We start from the raw sequence: 21659 nt of genomic DNA, 5'->3' as shown, positions 1-21659 counted from the left end.
ATCATAAGATAAAGGATGAATTTTATCAAATTTCCTGATTATGAAACTTAAAGATTGAGAGAAATTTTCTTCATTCAAAATAAAAATTGCTTGGTTTATTAATAGAAGTGTTTCCCAGTCGCAATGTTCCTTTGATTTCATGTGGAAAAATGAACCAGTTCAATTCTTCACAAGGGCAAGTAAACGGCATCCATTCAAAAAATAAACAATCAAAAAGTTTTACTTCATTGTTTGATGAAACATGAGTAATAAATTGGAAAAAAATGTCAACCTCCCATAGAAGGCCTCTATGATAGAGTTCTAAAAATAAAAAATCAAGAAACCCATCAAATAATTGTGAATCTTTTGTTCATAGAATGACCGTTAATTTACGTTGTTCAGTTTGGTCATTATGGCATAATTTAAAATTCACAATTTTTTTTGACATATTTAAAAATATTTCATTAAAAACAATGTTTCGAAACCAGCGACCGTTTAAAAATTCGATCCTTAACTGGTAATGATTCGAAATGTTGGGGCTTATTCCCCATTTGGAATCAATAAATTACCAGACCCAACACACAAACATCATTACAAAGTTAACAGTGATGGTTTTGAGTTATTATGGTTCAATAATCAATTGATATGGTCAAAGCATCGCTGTCTTCTTCATCATTTAACAGTTTCAAACGAAGTAATCGATGCAACCTTATGTGTGATTGGTAATGACCAATTCTTGGCCGTGCTTCACAAGAGCGGCTTAATTTTATTTAATATTTCAGGAGAACAATTTTTAATTCCTCTTCCATTTCAAATTGCAAAAATATTTCCACTCCACAAATCACTTCTATTACTTAGGTCACCTGAATCATCTATGTCACAGTATTTGGATTTTCCAATTTTATTTACATTATTTCATCCTTTAGAAGAAATTCGTCCTGTTGCCTTTAAACCTCCGGATGTATCAGTTTCTGTTCCCAAATACACAACTATTACTTCTCCTAGCAAAAAATCTTCTTTTAATGATATGTTTGATGACGACGAAAAAAATTTATCATACATCACAGATTTTAGCTTTGTTCCACTGCAAGTTTCTGATGAGAGAGGATATCTTCTTGCATCTTCTGAACAATCGATCACTATCTGGAAATTAACAGAACCTAATCAAAGCAGAGAACTTCTCTTTTCATCACCATATTTTATTCGTTCACCATCCATATTTTCACCACCTCTTCCTAAAAATATAATAGATTCACCAACTGCACGAAAAGAAATCAAATCCACACTTGAAGGTATTCCACCTGACTTACATATGGAACTTGTTTATGAGTTTGAAAGCACAACCCATGAATCTTTTTTTCTTGACATCTCATCAAATGGTAAAAAAATTCTTCTTTTGCTTAACGATCACAAATTAACGGTTTTCGACATCAGTTATTTTGAATCGGAAAACGTTCTATTCACCATTGAAAATGTTGAAAAAATCTGTCGCTATCAAGATTTAATGTTTTTTGTTGTACATACTGACTGTACCTTAGTTCTTTATGAAGAAGAGAAGCCAATTATTCATTTGCCATTTTCAAATGTTGACAATATTCAAAAATTTGGAAGACAATTTATAATTTTTTTTAATGATTCAGAGCCAATAACTTTTTATTTTGATATATCTTTTGAATCATTAATTATATCAATTCTTAAAGTAATGCATTTAGCACTTGATCCGAATTCCTATTCAACAATTTTGTTATCACTTTCTAATTCAGATTCACTTTCGACAATTGAAACATTTTCGACACATTTTATAGACATATTAATTGAAAATGAAAATGAAGAAAATATTACGAAATTTATTAATATTTTACATCTTTTATATGAAGAATATCGAGTACAAAAGAATACACGTTGTGAAATATATTTTCTTTCAAAAATATTAATACAACTTTCATCACATGTAAATTTACCACAATTTATCCTTTATTATATATTAAATTCGGAAAGAGAACTTGAAAATTTTAATTTAAATAGTGATTATGAAATTGGTACTTTTGTTAATAATGTCCCTGATTTAATGTATTGGATTAGTAAATGTTTAACAGGCGCTGCGATGATTGACTTTAGTCAATTATTTAAATACACATCAAAGTTATCACAAATTTTCTCAAATTTTCATAAAATTGTCAATTTTCAGAATATAATTGAATTGGTAGGGCATTCAAAACTTACACTTTTTGAATTGAATAGTTTACAGCCAGGGATTTCAAATGTTTTAAAAATTGCTTTTGAAACTGTGTCTGAATCGCCACCTTTAACATGGCCAATTGAAGCTTATAAACTTATAGGTCGTGATGATATTGCAAGGCTTCATGAATATCTAATCAATCCAAGTCTTGAGAATGAAAACGATAATAATAATAACTATGAAATGTCTGACTTACGCTTTTTGGAGGTTGAAAGATTATTACAATCGAATATATCATTAACAGTCGAAGTTGAGCGCCCGAATAATATTGATGATATTGAATATCAAGCAATGCTAATGGATCGTCTTAAAAGTTTACTTGAGAAACAATGGTCGTTATCTATTGGACGAGGATTTTTTAACTATAAAACATTTCAACCATTTGATTCACAATCCATTGATTATTTCCAACTGAATAAATACGGGTTTACTAATGATGGGATTAAACTTACACCGAATGAAGAATATTTTTCACCAGAAATGATACAATGGCCCGAATTCCATAATGGTGTTTCATATTCGATATTTATAAAGAATGTTGATCGATCATGGATTATTAATTCCATCACCAAAGAAGATAACAAATCATTTATATCAGGATTAATATTTGGGTTTGGATTAACAGGCTTATTAAAGCAATTATATAAAACAGATTATTATCAATTAATCACTATTAATGATTTAAAACCATTAAATTTATCATCGATATTAATCAGTTTAGGTATAACATATCGTAGTACTAAAGATATGTCGATATCAAATATATTAACATTATATGTACCAGAATTACAAAATCGATTTCTAACTGAAGAAAATCAATTTAATCAAATCATTAAATCATCATCAGTTATCGGAATTGGATTTTTATATCAATCAACTTGTCAACGAAATATTACGGAAGGATTAATACGAATGCTTGAATCCAATTTAACATTTGAAAGTCCATTATTAACATTATCGATTGGAATAGCTATAGGTTTAGTCAGTTTAGGCGAAGGAGATAATTCGAATGTCCTTAAAGAGAACCGAGAAAAAATATGCGGAATATTATTTGAGAACAAATCCTTTAATTTTTCTAATGATAAAACAGTATCATTTGGAAGTATAGACTTTTATTCATTTATACCATCGATAATATTATTATTAACATTAAGTTATTTAAATACTAATAATGAATATATTCAAAACATATTAAAATTACCAAATGATTCACAATATATTAATAATATGAACACTGATATAATATTATTACGTACCATGAGTTCATTATTAATAGATTCTGATTCATTAAATATATTAAATTTTAATATACCAAATGATTTAAATGTAGAGGCATTAACATCTATGATTACTGGATTCTCATTAGCTATAGGTATTAAATTCGCAGGTACAATGAACATTAAAGCTTACGAACGGATATTAATAATAATCAAATGTTTAAGTCTATTAGAAAAATCGCCATTTGATTTTTCGTCATGTTCGATCATTCATCGCGAAAAATGTTTATCATTATGTGTAATTTCATGTTCATTAATAATCGCAGGAACATGTCATTTAGAGTTATTACGTTTAATCCGTTACATTCGACGCCGTCAAATATCTACGAATTTAACTCAATGTATTTATGGGTTTCATACATTATTAGGTATGTCTATCGGTATTTTGAATTTAGGGAAAGGTAAATATACTATTAATAATGATAATAACTTTAATATCGCTTGTTTAATCATTGCATTATACCCTAGAATTACACGATCTTTTAATGATAACTCTTTTTATCTTCAATCTTTGAGACATTTAATTGTATTAACTGTGATTCCAAGAGTAATTGAGATTAGAAATGTTTCGGATAATAAATGTGTTAAATTGCCTTTGAGAATCATCTTAAATGATGAAAATGAATTCTTTGTCAATACTCCGCACGTTTTACCTCCTTTAATTGATATAAATTCTGTTGAAGTTAATGATTCCAAATATTTCGTTATAAATTTGAGCCCTTTTCCATATAAAAATGAAGGAATTAGACCAATTATTTGGGTGAAAAAAAGAAATAATAATGAAAATTATGTGAAAATGAATGTGAAAAATTTGAGATTAATGTTAAAGTTTAATGAAAATATAAAAATCGGAAAATTTGTATTGAAAAATCAGAAAAATATAATAAAAAAATATAAAAAAGATTTGATTTGGGATAATTATATAAACGAAATTTTGCAGTTCTTGAGATGTAATTCAGTAAGAGAAAGAATTGATATGCTAAATAAATGTAAGGAATTAAAAAAGTTTTTGATCTTTTACGGCATTTCGCCTTCAGCTTCAATAAATGATATTTGTTTGTTCGAAGATGACGCAATTGCATTCTTAATGCAGTATTTGACAGAAGATGAAATACAAAATGTTTTTGGTTGAAATATTTATTATGTTATAATAAAATTTATATATAAATGGATTTGTTTTTTATATAATTTGACTGTTTAGATGATGCTCATGGAATTTTTAAGATCCTTACTAACATAATAATTTGCATTCACTTCCTTAATTCCATTTATCATTGAGGCGGATTACATTAATAAACTATTCAATTTACACAGAAAAGTTCCAAATGGAAACAGTCCAAAAGTATTGTTTTAATGATATAACACCTTTTAAAATTTAGACTATACCTGCATGATGATTTCTTTCACGATAAAAACATTTTAATTTTCGGGTTTGTTTTTTTACTTCAATATATACTCATTTATTGCCAATAATCTATAAATACATTTATTAATCTAATAAATAAATTAAATTAACTAAAGAGTAATTCAACAAAAAGATATACATTGAAAATGTGATTAAGGATAATAAACAATGTTTTTTGCTTTACAGTAACAAAAATATTTAACAGCATGACGAACGTTCTGTGTTCTGAGTAAGGGGATTTGGAATTGGTGTTGTCTTTAAAACTCGTAAATTCCCGACATCATTTGCTACTTCTGAAAATATCATATCAACATTTTGTCCTGTGCTAGCAGATGCCTCAATGTATTTGAGGTTATGCGTTTCTGCATATGTTAGAGCTTCAATTCCTGTAACTTTCCTTTCGATGTCACATTTGTTTCCAACTAGAAATATGTCATCGACTGTACCATTGCTATTTACGTATTCAAGCCATCCATCAACACTTTTAAAACTTTCTGCATTTGAAAGATCAAAAAGAATAATGACTACTTGAGATCCACGAACATACATTGGGATAAGACAACGGTAGTTTTCTTGACCGGCAGTATCCCATATTTCCAGAGGAATTTCTTTTCCTTCAACTTTTACTGTTGCTTTATATGTCATAACACCTAGAGTTGGAGTTATCATATTCGAGTCATTTAAATACCTATGGATTAAGCTTGTCTTGCCAACCCCTGCGTCACCAACCAAAGTAACTTTTCCCTGAATAAAAGTCATTGTGTGAATAAAAAGTTGTTCTTGATTCGACGGTTTTAAGAGGTTTTCGATTAAAATATTTTCAATTTTCGATGTGTTAAAAAACTTTTTGAATTTCAATTAACGGTGTTTATTTATGTAAACCTTTCAAATTTCATTACACCGAAAAAACATTTTTAGGATTTATTCATCAGTCGACAACGGAAATCACATTATTAATGACGTCCATTATAGCATTTGGTATTTCGGTCTTTGCCAAAATATGATTTACCACTATCTGAATATTCTTCAATGTTAAAATGTCATTCAATTTAAGGAAGACAAGTAAATTGAAGTCAAATAACGCATACCAGTTCGGACAATACTCATGATCAACAAAATAACGCTTAAGGTCGAGAATAGTTGGCTCTTGTTGTGGTGATGGGAATTCATGTGATGGGAATTTAGAATGTGTTTGACGGACTCTGACAGCACATAGCAAAAGGTTGACGTCAGCTTCCTTACGTTTGAATCCACAAACAGTTAATTCCTCCTTAAAAACAACGACATGCTGATTATCAGAATTTGCAAAATAATCACCTTTGTCAAGCTTCATAGCAGCATCACTAACTTGAAAGGCTTCAACAGAAATGTCATTCTGACCAATGGGTGTGACAATGAGAGTAGTGAAATATTCGCCAAATTTATTTTGATAAAGTGCTGCCTGCTTAATCATGTATTCAAGCATAGGAAACTTCGCGTCTGGCTTGTGGGATATGGCCATGCCAACACATTTCATTCCAAAGTAGCTGGCAATTTGGCAAACTGAATCAATATCAAATGTGGCATCAACTTCAAATCTGTCGGGCTTGTTAACTTGTGGCGGCTCACAAGAGCAATGTGCTGTAACCTTTCCAGTAATTTCATTAATTCTTCCAAATAAAAATATAACTCTATGGGTTGAGAAATTTTCTTGAAGCGCAATAGTTTGGAACCTTTTGATGCACTCGCTAGAAACTCTGAAAGCATAGCAGCTGGATTCTTCTTGGAAATCAATATTTGGCTTAAGATTATTTTTATGTTCAATAAAACTGACACTAACAGCTCGTGATCCAAAGTCTTTAGCAATTCGTTTCATTTCGTTTGTTGGCTCCTCACCTTCAGCTAAATACTTTTTAGAGGCATCAATTTCTGTTGTCATTTTAGCAACTGGCCTTTCTGGAAGAGCTCCTTTGTAATCAAGAAAAATAATTTGCTTATCTTGTAATCTTGCATTCATGACATTCCCTTCTTGAGGAATACGCTTTTTGCATTGTTGATCATAATATAATGTGATGTTTTTTGGATTAAGTCTAAGTTGGGTAGCAATCCCTTGGATTAAAGTAGTAACTTTATCTGATAGATTGATGTTATTAATGTGCTGACAACCACGAGCCCATTGGACCGAAATTCGCATGGAAAAATGATACCGGCTAAATATAATATGTCAAAAAAATTGTGAATTTTGAATTATGCCATAATGACCAAACTGAACAACGTAAATTAACGGTCATTCTACGCATAGAAGATTCATAACGCATTTTATTTGATGAGTTTCTTGATTTTTTTTATTTTTATAACTCTATCATAGAAGTCTTCTATGTGAGGTTGACATTTTTTTCGAATTTATCACTCATCAAACAATAAAAAAGGCTTTTTGATTGTTTAATTTTTGAATGGTTGACATCGTTTTATATAAAACATGAGTATAATAAAGACACTAGCAACCAACTTTCCCTCTTATAGATTTATTTTTAATTTTAAAATTATTTGTGATGTATTTAATACATTTCAGATTTTAACATATGATAACAGTAGACAAATTTTTATGAGGATGGGATAATTTTTTTAAAATTTCCTTTGAATCTAGTCACTTTTCATTTAAATTTGTGTAAGATACAATACACAAACGGTCATCTAAGCAAAGACTGGACGTACAATTAACCACAACTAAACCAGTATATAAAAGTATTGTTGGAAAAATGGTAAAAACATTTTTATTTTCTGTTTAATTTTGTGATTCTTTTTTGTGAGTATAGTTCAATCGTGGGGGAACGAATCTTGATGGATTTGTAACCGCAAAATGAATTCAAAAAGTTATTCTTTTTCTTCTTTGTACATAGTTCTCGAATTATCCTATAAATTAATACTATATATTAAACTCGACTTGCGATTTTCACCCATCGTATATAGCGATCATCCTACGATCTTGATATCATAAATATATAATATGTATACATAGTCGCATCTATGATTAATATAAATCTGAGAATAATATCATGATTAGCACGAGATAAATTTATTCTTTCATTCCAAAAAGTGATAAAAATCGACTTTTACATGGTTTACATCGAACGATAAAAGCAACGATAAGTGACGATAGAAGCGAATTTGAATGATGGTAAATATTATCGAAATTTTACCCTTTCCTCGAAAAGATATTTATAAACATCATTGTAATTTGTCAACAGCCAAATTAAATGATTCTTGGTTTGTTGAAAAATAAAAATATTGATATTTTATCATAGAATCGTGATTTGTTATAAATTCCAAATGATTATATGAAATCTTAATTTTTTTGAAATTATTTTATTTATGAATTTATTGGAGAAATAAATGATGTGATAGTTTCCGTAATACCTTAATGATGTACTTATCTAATTTGATTAATAATTTATGATCAATAGAATAGTTTCTGTGTAAGTACACATTCTTGAAATATCTTAGTACAAACGATACATTTTTTTCTGAAAAAACGATTATTGATCATTGAATTCATTTGATGATTTTTTTTTTTTAAATTTTTGTATTTTAGCAAAATGTTCAATTTTATTAAATGAATATCTATACAAATGTAATTTGCACATTATCTTCAAAATACTGACTTGAGATGCATTTATCGATTCCTTTTATCTCATATTACTTATGTGCTTTCAAATTTCAAATATATTACATTTTTCGATTTATTTGACATTCTATGTAATGTTGTTAATTTCTCTATTTTTCCGAATATGATTCAATACCACGGTTTTGAGAACGATACGAGCTGATTGAGTGATTTTTATACGTCCACTCATTCAAATTTGACTTCGAAACGCTTGAACATGTAGAATGATATCAATAACTTAAAATCGGATTATAATCGTATATGGCGATTATCATACGATCTTGATATTATGGATATATAATATATAAATACATAGTTGCATCTATGATTAATAAAAAACTAAGAATAATATCTTGATCTATTAATAAATTGAAAATTCAGAAATTATTTGGGCAATGATGAAATATCATTTATTTTATTTAATTATATAAAATCTTGACATTAAATTCTTCTCAAACCTATCGAAAAAATTAATAAACTCAAAAAAATTCAAATATATTGATGGCATATTCATGTAATTGTCGTATATAAGTTATTTTCGATATGTGAATGCACATTCGGGCATATATTACCTATTAACCTAATTCAAATTTAAGTATTCCAAATAAAATTAAATATGTGAATGGATTTCATCATGAAGTTCATTCTATGTTTTTATTTATTACAATCTTATATAAAAATTCATATCACATGTCCATTAAAATTTTTTCAAGTGTTATTTAATAGTATTGGAATGAGTTCATCAAAGATAAATTCCTTTCCAGACTTAATTGCACTTACAGAAATAATTTATAACATAAATACAAACAATCTTGATACATCTGTTTCTTCATTATGCGAATTTTATGATAATTCACGAACGTATTCATTCAACTTGATCATCTGCCGTTTCATTTACACTTTGTTTGTAACAAGACTGAAAAATATAGATATAATTATTGAGTTTTTGAATTTAATTGAACGAGATGTAAATAAAAATCAAGTTTCAATAATTGACATTTTTTCTCAATTCCTTCGGAAAAATAACTCACAAGAATCTAATTATCTTATCGGAAAGTTGATAGAAAAAGGTTTAATTAACTCATCGATTACTAAAAATATGAAAAATTTATTTTTTTCACATTTTAAAGCACATTTCGTTTTAAACCATCGTTATCAATTTTCTGAATATTTCTCCAAAAACCTTGAAAAACTTAAAGCGAATAATTGGGAACTTCATCAGAAATATGTTAAAGAAGGAATAAATCAGAATGAAATTGCGAAAATAATTCGGAATGATGAAATAGAAAAACTTCAAGAAATATCATCAGAAACAAATTTTGATTTTAATCAAACAATTGCAAAATCACTTTATGAAAGATATTCATTTATTAATCATAAAAATGTTACATTAATTGATTATGCAGCATTTTTTTCTTCAATTAAATGTTTTAAATATTTACTTATGAATGGAGCAAAATTAGATAAAACAGGTAAATATGCAGTTGCAGGTGGAAATGAAGAAATAATTCATTTATGTGAACAAAATCACAACATTTAAAGATGCATATGAAGCAGCAATAGAGTTTCATCGAAATGATATCTTTAAATATTTTTATGATAATAAGTTAAAAGAAATTAAGAATTTAGAAGAATTAGGAGCAAAATGTGTTTTACATGATAATTATGAACTTTTATCATTTTTACTTAAAGAAGGAATGAAAATAAATGAAAATACTCTCATTGCTTCAATCATAACAGGGAATTTATATATTACTCAATATTTTCTCGAAAGTAATCATATTCCTATTGATTTTTTGAAAATTTCGGGTTTTTCTGGAAATGTGGAACTTTATAACTATTTAATTAACAATAGATACATTGATTTTAGCAAGATTATTTGTTTATTTTATTGGATTTTTATTAAAATATTTCATTGTTTCATAAAAATTTTTAAATTTTTTTTTAAATATTTTTAGCACTAACAAATGCTTCAAAAAATGGTTATACAGAAATAGTTAAATTACTTCTTGAAAAAGAAGGAATTGATATTAATGCTAAAAATGAAATTTATATTAATAATTTGATATTTCAAAATAATATTTGGAAATTAATTAAATTATATGATACAGCAATTATGTTAGCATCTAAAAAAGGCCATATAGAAATAGTTAAATTACTTCTTGAAAAAGAAGGAATTGATATTAATGCTAAAAATGAAATTTATATTAATAATTTGATATTTCAAAATAATATTTGGAAATTATTTAAATTATTTGAAACAGCACTTATTAAAGCATCTAGAGATGGTCATACAGAAATAGTTAAATTACTTCTTAAACAAAAAGGAATTGATATTAATGCTAAAGATATTTATTTGTTTTATTTAATAATTATTTTAATAATTTTATATTTCTTAAAAAATATTTGAAAATTATTTAAATTATTTCAAACAGCACTTATTAGAGCATCTAGAGATGTTCATACAGAAATAGTTAAATTACTTCTCGAACAAGAGAATATTGATATTAATGCTAAAAATATTTATTTGTTTTATTTGATATTTATTTTAATAATTTTATATTTCTTAAAAAATATTTGAAAATTATTTAAATTATTTCAAACAGCACTTATTAGAGCATCTAGAGATGTTCATACAGAAATAGTTAAATTACTTCTCGAACAAGAGAATATTGATATTAATGCTAAAAATATTTATTTGTTTTATTTGATATTTATTTTAATAATTTTATATTTCTTAAAAAATATTTGAAAATTATTTAAATTATTTCAAACAGCACTTATTAGAGCATCTAGAGATGTTCATACAGAAATAGTTAAATTACTTCTCGAACAAGAGAATATTGATATTAATGCTAAAGATATTTATTTGTTTTATTTAATAATTATTTTAATAATTTTATATTTCTTAAAAAATATTTGAAAATTATTTAAATTATTTCAAACAGCACTTATTAGAGCATCTAGAGATGTTCATACAGAAATAGTTAAATTACTTCTCGAACAAGAGAATATTGATATTAATGCTAAAAATATTTATTTGTTTTATTTGATATTTATTTTAATAATTTTATATTTCAAAATAATATTTGGAATTTATTTAAATTATTTTTTACGGCACTTATTTTAGCATTTTTATGTGGTCATACAGAAATAGTTAAATTACTTCTTGAACAAAAAGGAATTGATATTAATGCTAAAGATATTTATTTGTTTGATTTAAAATTTATATTAATAATTTTATATTTGAAAATAATATTTGGAAATTATTTAAATTATTTCAAACAGCACTTATTAGAGCATCTGATGAAGGTTATACAGAAATAGTTAAATTACTTCTTGAACAAGAGAATATTGATATTAATGCTAAAAATATTTTTTTGTTTTATTTAAAATATTTTTAATAAATATGAAATTTCATATAAACATTTGGAATTACTTATAAACATATAAAACAGCGCTTATGATATCATCAGAAAAGAAAAATGCAGAAATTATTCGATTATTTGCAGACAAAATTCAACATCATAAATGTGACGACATAATAAAATTAAAAGATTCACAAGGATAAAAGAGGTAATATTTAAATATTGAAATAAAAATTTCCTAAATTCAGTTTGTCTTCATACATTATCATTAACACATGAAATTTGATCAATATTATTATTATTATATGAATCAAAATTTGATAAATAGAATATTTTATATCATATTTCATTGTATGATTTTCATATAATTTGATGATAATTTTTGTGAAAAAAATGATGAAAAATACATGACAACAAAAAATTCTTTACTATTCATAGCATTATTTACTCTTAAAGTTTAATGGAAATCTATTGAGTACACCTTATTATTTTCAGTCTGTTATGAACAGAAAATATTAGAAATTATTCAATTTCGGTATAAAGTATTGAATCTTTTTTAAGAAGTATTATTGAGTACTCAAGTAAAACTTCACTTTTTCAATGCATGACGATCAAAAACCGTTAGTGTATATCTTGTTTATATAACAAATTAATTATAAAAAATTGCAAAGACAGATCTTTGAATTTTTGCTCTTGTCTATAGATATTGAAAATTATGTACAAATTAAAAACAAAATTAAAACTATAAAAAATTATATAAATTAATATCGATTATTATTAATTAAATATATTTATTGGGTTTGAACTTCTGTATATAATTCTAAAGCCCAAATAAGCATTTTGAAATTTTGGAGATTGCTCATAAAAAAATAAGATAACAAAATTTGATTAAGAGAATTTTATTGAATAGGATGTGTATACTTATTTATATTTCTTTAAATTTAGTTCAGTGGGGAATGAGAAAAAATTGATTTTCTGATCTGAAACGACCGTTTATTTGGCTGACAGCTTTTTATATATTTTTAAATATGTAAAAAAAATTGTGAATTTTAAATTATGCCATAATGACCAAACTGAATAATAATAATGAATAATATCGGTTTTGTTTGCTTCAATGAAAGCATTGAAGGCTTCAAGTGATTTTTTTTATTCTGTTATTTCATCTGGCTCAATTTCCACTTCATCTAGTAAACCATCAATTTTTCCATTTTTATGAATCACTACATTTGGTTTTATCCCAGCAGCATCTACTGCTAGAACGATTTTGACATTCTTAAAATCATTGTTAATAAAATATTCGGATAACTTTTGAATACTATATAAAGAACCATTAAATAGATTCATAGATAAACCTATACGAGAAAATTCTTCTTCTATCCATCTTCTAACTGTTTTGTAACTTGGAAATCTCATTTTTTCGACAAATCCCACATTGATTTGCCGATCATTGACATTAATATGTAGTCGCTTCTAATTGATTTGTCATATCTTTTCGAAGACAATGACAAAACATGTTGGTTCATAATAGGATAATTTTCCGACGATTTAATTACATTATTATTGTCTACTTTTGTTATTTGAAGTTGATTTTTGCTGAAGTTCATCTTTATAACTTTTTTCAATTGCTCATTTTTTCTTTGCAGAGTCGAAATCTTTGCTTTTAGATTGGCCTCAATTGAATTACAGACTGGTGAATTCCTGTTTTGGAATCCTCTTGTACACGGAGGCGAAAAATTACTCATAAATGAAATAACGGGTTCAGATTTTGACGATGAAATTTACCTCAAAAGGCAACAAAGTAAGGTGTTTTCAACAATTTTTCAAATATAAATACCTCAAAACGTTATGCGGAAAATCCTTAGATATGAATTTTTGATTGATAAATATCATATTATAAAGTATTATTTTAAATTTATAAATAGATTTTCAAGGCCATTTTTTTTGACCCATGTTCTCATCAAACAATGAAGTAAAACTTTTTGATTGTTTATTTTTTGAATGGATGCCGTTTACTTGCCCTTGTGAAGAATTGAACTGGTTCATTTTTCCACATGAAATCAAAGGAACATTGCGACTGGGAAACACTTCTATTAATAAACCAAGCAATTTTTATTTTGAATGAAGAAAATTTCTCTCAATCTTTAAGTTTCATAATCAGGAAATTTGATAAAATTCATCCTTTATCTTATGATTTAATGATTATTCAAATGACATATTATTCCTTTGTAATTAAAAATATTAATGTTGAATTATTTTTGAATATTATAAAAGAAATAAGAACATTTGAAGAGAGTAATAAAATCAAATCTAATATATTTGATATATTTGGGCGATTTCTTAATAATAAAAATTCAAATGAATCATCTTATCTTCTTGAAGCTATGATTGAACATAATTTTCTTGAACCAAACATTGTCAAATATAGTCATAGTGCTTATTTTGCACATTATATGTCTAAATATCAATTAACATGTTTAAGGGAACATGATTTTATTGTAAATTATGAAGAACTTTCAAAAAATGATTGGAAACTTCATAAGAAATATGTTAAAGAAGGACATAATCCGAATGAAATTGCGAAAATCATTCGAAAAGATGAAATGGAAAAACTTCAAGAAATATCATCACAAACAAAATTTTGATTATAATCAAACAATTAAACCATCACTTTATGAAAGATGTTCATTTATTAATCAAAAGAATGTTTCATTAATTGATTATGCAGCATTCTTTGGATCTATTAAATGTTTTAAATATTTACTTATGAATAATGCAAACGTAAATAATACAGGTAAATATGCGATTGTAGGTGGAAATGAAGAAATCATTCATTTATGTGAACAAAATCATTCATCATTTGAATATGCATATGAAACAGCAATTATGTTTCATCGAAATGATATCTTTAAATATTTTTATGAGAATAAATTAAAAGAAATTAAGAATTTAGAAGAATTAGGGAAAAAATGTATTGTATATCATAATTATGAACTTTTATCATATTTACAAGAAAATGACATGAAAATTAATGACAATATTATTAATGAAGCTGTATTAACAGGAAATTTATTTCTTACCGAATATTTTCTTAAATTCAACCAAATCCCAAAAAATATTTTAGTATTTTCAATGGAATCTGGAAATGTTGAACTTATCAAAACCATTATAGAAAAAGAAGGAATTAATATTAATATTAATGCTAAAGATAAAATAAATTTAAATAATTTGATATTTCAAAATAATATTTGGAAATAATTTAAAATATTTAATACAGCACTTATGTTGGCATCACAAAATGGTTATACAGAAATAGTTAAATTACTTCTTGAACAAGAAGGAATTGATATTAATGCTAAAGATAATATTTATTTTAATAATTTTATATTTCAATATAATATTTGGAAATTATTAAAATTATTTAGAACAGCACTTATGTACGCATCACAAAAAGGTTATACAGAAATAGTTAAAATACTTCTTGAACAAGAAGGAATTGATATTAATGTTATTGATGATATTTATTTTGATAATATAGAATTTCAAAATAATATTTGGAAATTATTAAAATTATTTAGAACAGCACTTATGTACGCATCACAAAAAGGTTATACAGAAATAGTTAAAATACTTCTTGAACAAAAAGGAATTGATGTTAATGCTAAAGATAATATTTATTTTAATAATTTGATATTTCAAAATAATATTTGGAAATAATTTAAATTATTTGAAACAGCACTTATTGAAGCATCTTGGAATGGTCATACAGAAATAGTTAAAATACTTCTTGAACAAGAAGGAATTGATATTAATGTTATAGATAAAATTTATTCGTTTAATTTTATATTTATTTTAATAATATAGAATTTCAAAATAATATATGGAAATAATTTAAATTATTTAGAACAGCACTTATATGGGCATCTGAAAAAGGTTATACAGAAATAGTTAAAATACTTCTTGAACAAAAAGGAATTGATATTAGTGTTATAGATAAAATTTATTTTAATAATTTGGCATTTCAAAATAATATTTAGAAATAATTTAAATTATTTGAAACAGCACTTATTGTAGCATCTTTAAAAGGTTATACAGATATCGTTAAATTACTTCTTGAACAAAAAGGAATTGATATTAATGTTATTGATGATATTTATTTTAATAATTTGATATTTCAAAATAATATTTGGAAATAATTTAAATTATTTAGAACACCACTTATTGTAGCATCTTGGTATGATTATACAGAAATAGTTATATTACTTCTTGAACAAGAAGGGATTGATATTAATGCTAAAGATAATATTTATTTTAATAATTTTATATTTCAATATAATATTTGGAAATTATTTAAATTATTCAGAACAGCACTTATGTTTGCATCTTTAAATGGTCATACAGAAATAGTTAAAATACTTCTTGAACAAGAAGGAATTGATATTAATGCTAAAGATAATATTTATTTTAATAATTTTATATTTCAATATAATATTTGGAAATAATTTAAATTATTTGAAACAGCACTTATTAAAGCATCTTGGAATGGTCATACAGAAATAGTTAAAATACTTCTTGAACAAGAAGGAATTGATATTAATGCTAAAGATAATATTTATTTTAATAATTTTATATTTCAATATAATATTTGGAAATTATTAAAATTATTTAGAACAGCACTTATGTACGCATCTTTAAAAGGTCATACAGAAATAGTTAAAATACTTCTTGAACAAGAAGGAATTGATATTAATGCTAAAGATATCTATTTGTTTTATTTAATATTTATTTTAATAATTTGATATTTCAAAATAATATTTAAAAATAATTTAAATTATTTCAGACAGCACTTATTAGAGCATCTGAAAATGGACATACAGAAATAGTTAAAATACTTCTTGAACAAGAAGGAATTGATAGTGATACTGGAAATTCATATAAATAAATTGAATAACGATTTAAATTTATATGTGCATATTATTATTTAATAATAATAATAATAAAAAATTCTGAAGAAATATTTTATTCATGAATAATTAAATATAAAAATATGATTAACAACAAATATTTTATCCAAGAAGATTATCAAGCCATTCATCAAGACTTTTTTCTTGTTTAATTTCTTCTTGTTGAGTGTTTATTTCTTGTGTTTGTTTTGACGTTGAAAAAGATTGATTAATTTCTGATTCAAGTGTTGGAACAGGAACTAAAAAATCATTTGAAAGTTGATCTTCGAATGAAAGTTCTCGAAGAACTTCTGAAAAATCTTGGTTAAGTTCGTCCTTCGTTTCAACTATTTCTTTGGTAAATAGTAATTGGCGTGTACAATTAGAAATCGTTGAATGAAGTAATTCTAAGTTTCTATTATTTGTGTCTTGTTCAAAACGCCAAGTATTTGTTTCAGGTTGAAAACTTCGTTGATTTTGTTGATTTCTCCTTTGTGAATATCCATGATGATTTGCTTGATTACTTTTCTTTTTAAATCCTTTTTTATTATGATCAATATTTCCCATTGTTTGTTTGTTGGGGTGCCCTGATCACAACGTTTAATAAATAATTTCAAAAATTAAAAAAAAATGAAACGACCAAAATATGAAACACTTGGAAATCATCTTAATTGGTTATTAAAAGCTAATATGTTACAAGAATCAGTTCGCGAAATTGAAGAATATTTTAACGACCCAGATGTTTTTGAGTGGGATTTTTCATTTTTCAAGAAGTTGTTGATATTTCATTAAAAAATCTCTATTAAAAGTCTTAAAGTATTTCCGAAATTATTCAGTAAAATGATTCAATTATCGACAAGTCAAGAAAAAGATCTTGTTCCAAAACTTTTTCTAGAACATGTTCAAAATTGTCGAATGCGTATTTCAGATGATCAAATTGTTCTTGGTGAAAGCAAGAAACTCATTAAAATTTCAATTCCTTATAAATATTATGAAGAACATTTTTTAACGCCATCAATTAATTATCTTATTTGTACTGTTGAAAGTATATTAACTATACTTCAAGAATATAAAGAATATATTGTATTTTATTATCAACTTTTAAATTTAAGTTATGATATTGCGTTAGAATATTCATCATCTAAATTCCTTGAAGTACTTAATTCAAAACTTGAAAAATCGCTTGAAATATTTGATATTAATATTCAAACAGAATTATTAATGATTGATACACTTTTTAAAAGTTATTCCACTAATAAAGAATTTTTATATTTTGAAGAATCAAAAAAAGGTGAATTAAGCGTATTTTTTATCGACATTCACATCGCCACTTGAAAAAACATGAAGAATTTCTAATTGAGAAAATATATCTTCAAGAACTTCTTTCAGAACTTTATGAACTTTGTAAAACGCTGAACGAACTTTACACATTTTATGATACGTCACCAATTACGTCGTCCATTCCGAAACAATATTTACAAGAACTTTCGCTTATTTCAATTCTTTTCATCACCAATTATCAATGACAATAACAAAGATAAAGACAAAGAACGAAAAGAAATTATATTTAAACTTTTATTAAATGTTCGTCATAATTCATTACGTCGACTTGCGATATCAATGGAAAAACACAATGACATGCAAGAAATTTGCGAAACGTTTCAAATATTTTCTAACGAATTCGAAATCAAGAAAGTTACGCCAAAGTTATATCAAGAACTTCAACATAATGCAGCACAACGAGCATTGCAATCAATAATTCATAATGACACTAAAATTAATATGAAAATCGATGAAATTTTTAGGAATTATTCAATGGATTAATGAAAATGAATTAAATTCTCTTTTAATTGAAGGAAACGAAAATAATTTATATAAATGTAAAATTGATATGATACATAACACAATAAATGTTTTGGAATAAAAAATATATTTTTAATTTTAATTTTTTATTTTCATAAATAAACAAAAAAAAAAAATCAAAACAATTTTTTTTGTAATTTAATTTTTCATATTTTAACTATGTTTGTTATGTCAAATTTTAATTCAAGTTCATTTCCCACTTTTATGTAAACAATAAAAAATTAAAATCCAAAAATGAACAAAATGGAAATGATTAAATCAATCCAACAAATAATATTTAACTTAAATAAAGAAAATGTTTCACAATCTGCACAATCAATTCTATCCATTTTCATTTAATCAAGTTATTATTCAATTTAAATATTTCTTTCTTATTGATCCAATGAAAGATTTTGATATTTATTTAAGTTTTCTAAATGAAATTGAACTATTTGAAGAAACTAAACAAATTCAATCCAAAATATTTGATGTTTTTTCACATCAACTTTTATTTTCAAAATGTCAAGAAAATAATTATCCTCTTTCAAAGATGTTTGAACGAAACATTCTTAAACCTAACGCATTAATATATAAAGTAAATCCATATTTTGTTCATTATATGAGTCAAGAAGAAATTGACAAGCAAAAGAACAATTATTCATTCAAACAAATTATGGAAAATTATTCAGAATTATCAAAAAATAAATGGGAACTTCATAAGGAATTAATTATTGAAGGAATTAATCCAAACAAAATAGCGAAGATAATTCGAAAAGATGAAATAGAAAAACTTCAAGAAATATCATCAAAAGAAGGATTTGATTATAATCAAAGAATTCCAAAATCACTTTATGAACGAAATTCATTCATTAATCATAAGAAAGTTACATTAATTGATTATGCAGCATTCTTTGGATCAATTCAATGTTTTAAATATTTACTTATGAATGGATCTGATCTCGAATGCACAGGTAAATATGCAGTTGCAGGTGGAAATCTTGAAATCATTCATCATTTGAAGGTTCATATGAAGCAGCGATTAAATTACATAAAAATGAAATTTTTGAATATATTTATGAAAATAACTTAGAAGAAAACAGCTTTAATATTAATTATTTGGGATGTTTATGTGTTAAGAATGTGAATTATGACATCTTTACATATTTACAAGGGAAAGGAATGAAAATTGATGAAAATATTATTAACGAAGCAGCAAGAAATGGTAATTTATATCTTGTTCAACATTTTCAGAAAGAAAATTCACTTCCATTGGATATTTTTGTATCATCAACAGAATCAGGGAACATTGAACTTGTTAAATATATTCTTGAACAAGAAGGAATTGATATCAATGCACAAAATGAAAATTATATTAATAAATTGATGATTCAATATTATAAATGGGAAATATTTGTTATATTTAATACAGCACTTATAATTGCATCAACACAAAATTACATAGAAATTGTTCAATTACTTCTTGAACAAAAAGGAATTGATATCAATACTCAAAGGAACAAATCTTTAAATCATTTGATATTTCATCGTAATATTTGGAAATTATTTTAAACATATTATACAGCACTTATGGCGGCGTCTCGAAAAGCTCATTTAAATATGGTAAAATTACTTCTTACACAAAAAGGAATTGATATTAATATAAAAGATATTTATTTGTTTTATATAAAATAAATTTTATTAATTTTGGATATCAAATTAATATTTGGAAATAGTTTAAATTGTTTTATACAGCGCTTATGCTTGCATCTGAATATGGTTTTACAGAAATTGTTCAAATACTTCTTGAACAAGAAGGAATTGATGTAAACGTACAAAGCATTTATTTGTAATGTTTGCAATTTATTTTGATAATTTAGTATTTCAAAACAATATATGAAATTTATTCGTATTATCCACGACAGCACTTCTCACAGCAGTTGAAAATAGTTTTACTGAAATTGTTAAATTACTTCTTGAACATGAAGGAATTGATCTTAATGTTAAAGATAATGTTCATTAATTTTATTTAGTTTTTCATTATAATATTTGGAAATCATATAAATTATTTTATACGCCACTTATAATTGCATCTAATAATGATAACATAGAAATTGTTAAATTACTTCTTGAACAAAAAGGAATTGATATTAATGCGAAAGATATTTTATCATTGTATTTGAAATTAATTTTAATCATCTCGTATTTCAAAATAATATTTGGAAATTATTTAAAATATTTTGGACAGCACTTATGTGTGCATCTTATTATGGTCATACAGAAATAGTTAAATTACTTCTTGAAAAAGATGGAATTGATATCAATGTACAAAGTATTTATTCGTTTTATTTAAAATTTATTTTAATAATTTTATATTTCAAAATAATATTTGGAAATTATTTAAAATATTTAAAACAGCACTTACAATTGCAACCAATAATAATTCTCAAGATATCGTTAATTTAATTAAATCTAAATCCTTATAATAAAAATGAACAATTTATAAGGAGATTTCATAAATTCTCAAAAGATTATTAATGAAATAAACCTTAGGAAAATTTTCAATGTATTTTACTTTTTTTTTAATATTCTATATGGAAAACATCAAGATTTCTCATGTTTTTTTTTAAGTGATGCTTGACTATAATTGAACTTTTTGAATGCATTCAACTTTTATAAAAGTTGATAAAGTTAAGAAAACATGCGGTTATAAGAAAAGAAAATACACTTTTCCTCTTTTTTGTAAAATATTCAAATGAAAAACCAAATGAGCTTAGATCTTGAATCGTGGCTGATCGCAATCAGAAACTCTTGTGGATCAATTACTCCTAATCTTGAATGGATGAAAGATGACGTAGAAGATAATTATGAATCAGAAAATTTTTACTTTCAATCATTTCAAAGTTTTTCAGATTTCCCAAAAAAATCTCTACCATTTGATTTACTTCTTGAAGCTGATCTTATCAGTG

General features: G+C 25.1%; 2 protein-coding genes across 2 annotated transcripts; both read right to left on the bottom strand.

Annotated features, from left to right (window-relative positions):
• Positions 1-5098: 5098 nt before the first annotated feature.
• GO595_003425 (ras-related protein RABF2b) lies at positions 5099-5659 on the bottom strand (the record flags this gene model as incomplete). Its single annotated transcript, XM_067916444.1, has 1 exon — positions 5099-5659. The coding sequence occupies one exon, from the start codon at positions 5657-5659 to the stop codon at positions 5099-5101; it is 561 nt and encodes a 186-aa protein (XP_067777226.1).
• Positions 5660-5828: 169 nt separating this feature from the next.
• Positions 5829-7073, bottom strand: GO595_003424 (nuclear protein localization 4; the record flags this gene model as incomplete). The annotated part of the gene is made up of 1 exon (XM_067916443.1): positions 5829-7073. The coding sequence occupies one exon, from the start codon at positions 7071-7073 to the stop codon at positions 5829-5831; it is 1245 nt and encodes a 414-aa protein (XP_067777225.1).
• Between the last annotated feature and the right edge of the window lie 14586 nt (positions 7074-21659).

The sequence above is a fragment of the Histomonas meleagridis genome (genome assembly GCF_020186115.1).
Source record: "Histomonas meleagridis strain 2922-C6/04-10x chromosome Unknown contig_20, whole genome shotgun sequence".
Lineage (NCBI taxonomy): Eukaryota > Parabasalia > Tritrichomonadida > Dientamoebidae > Histomonas > Histomonas meleagridis.
Note: the sequence above shows the minus strand (reverse complement) of the source record. Positions and strands in the feature narration are given on the sequence as shown.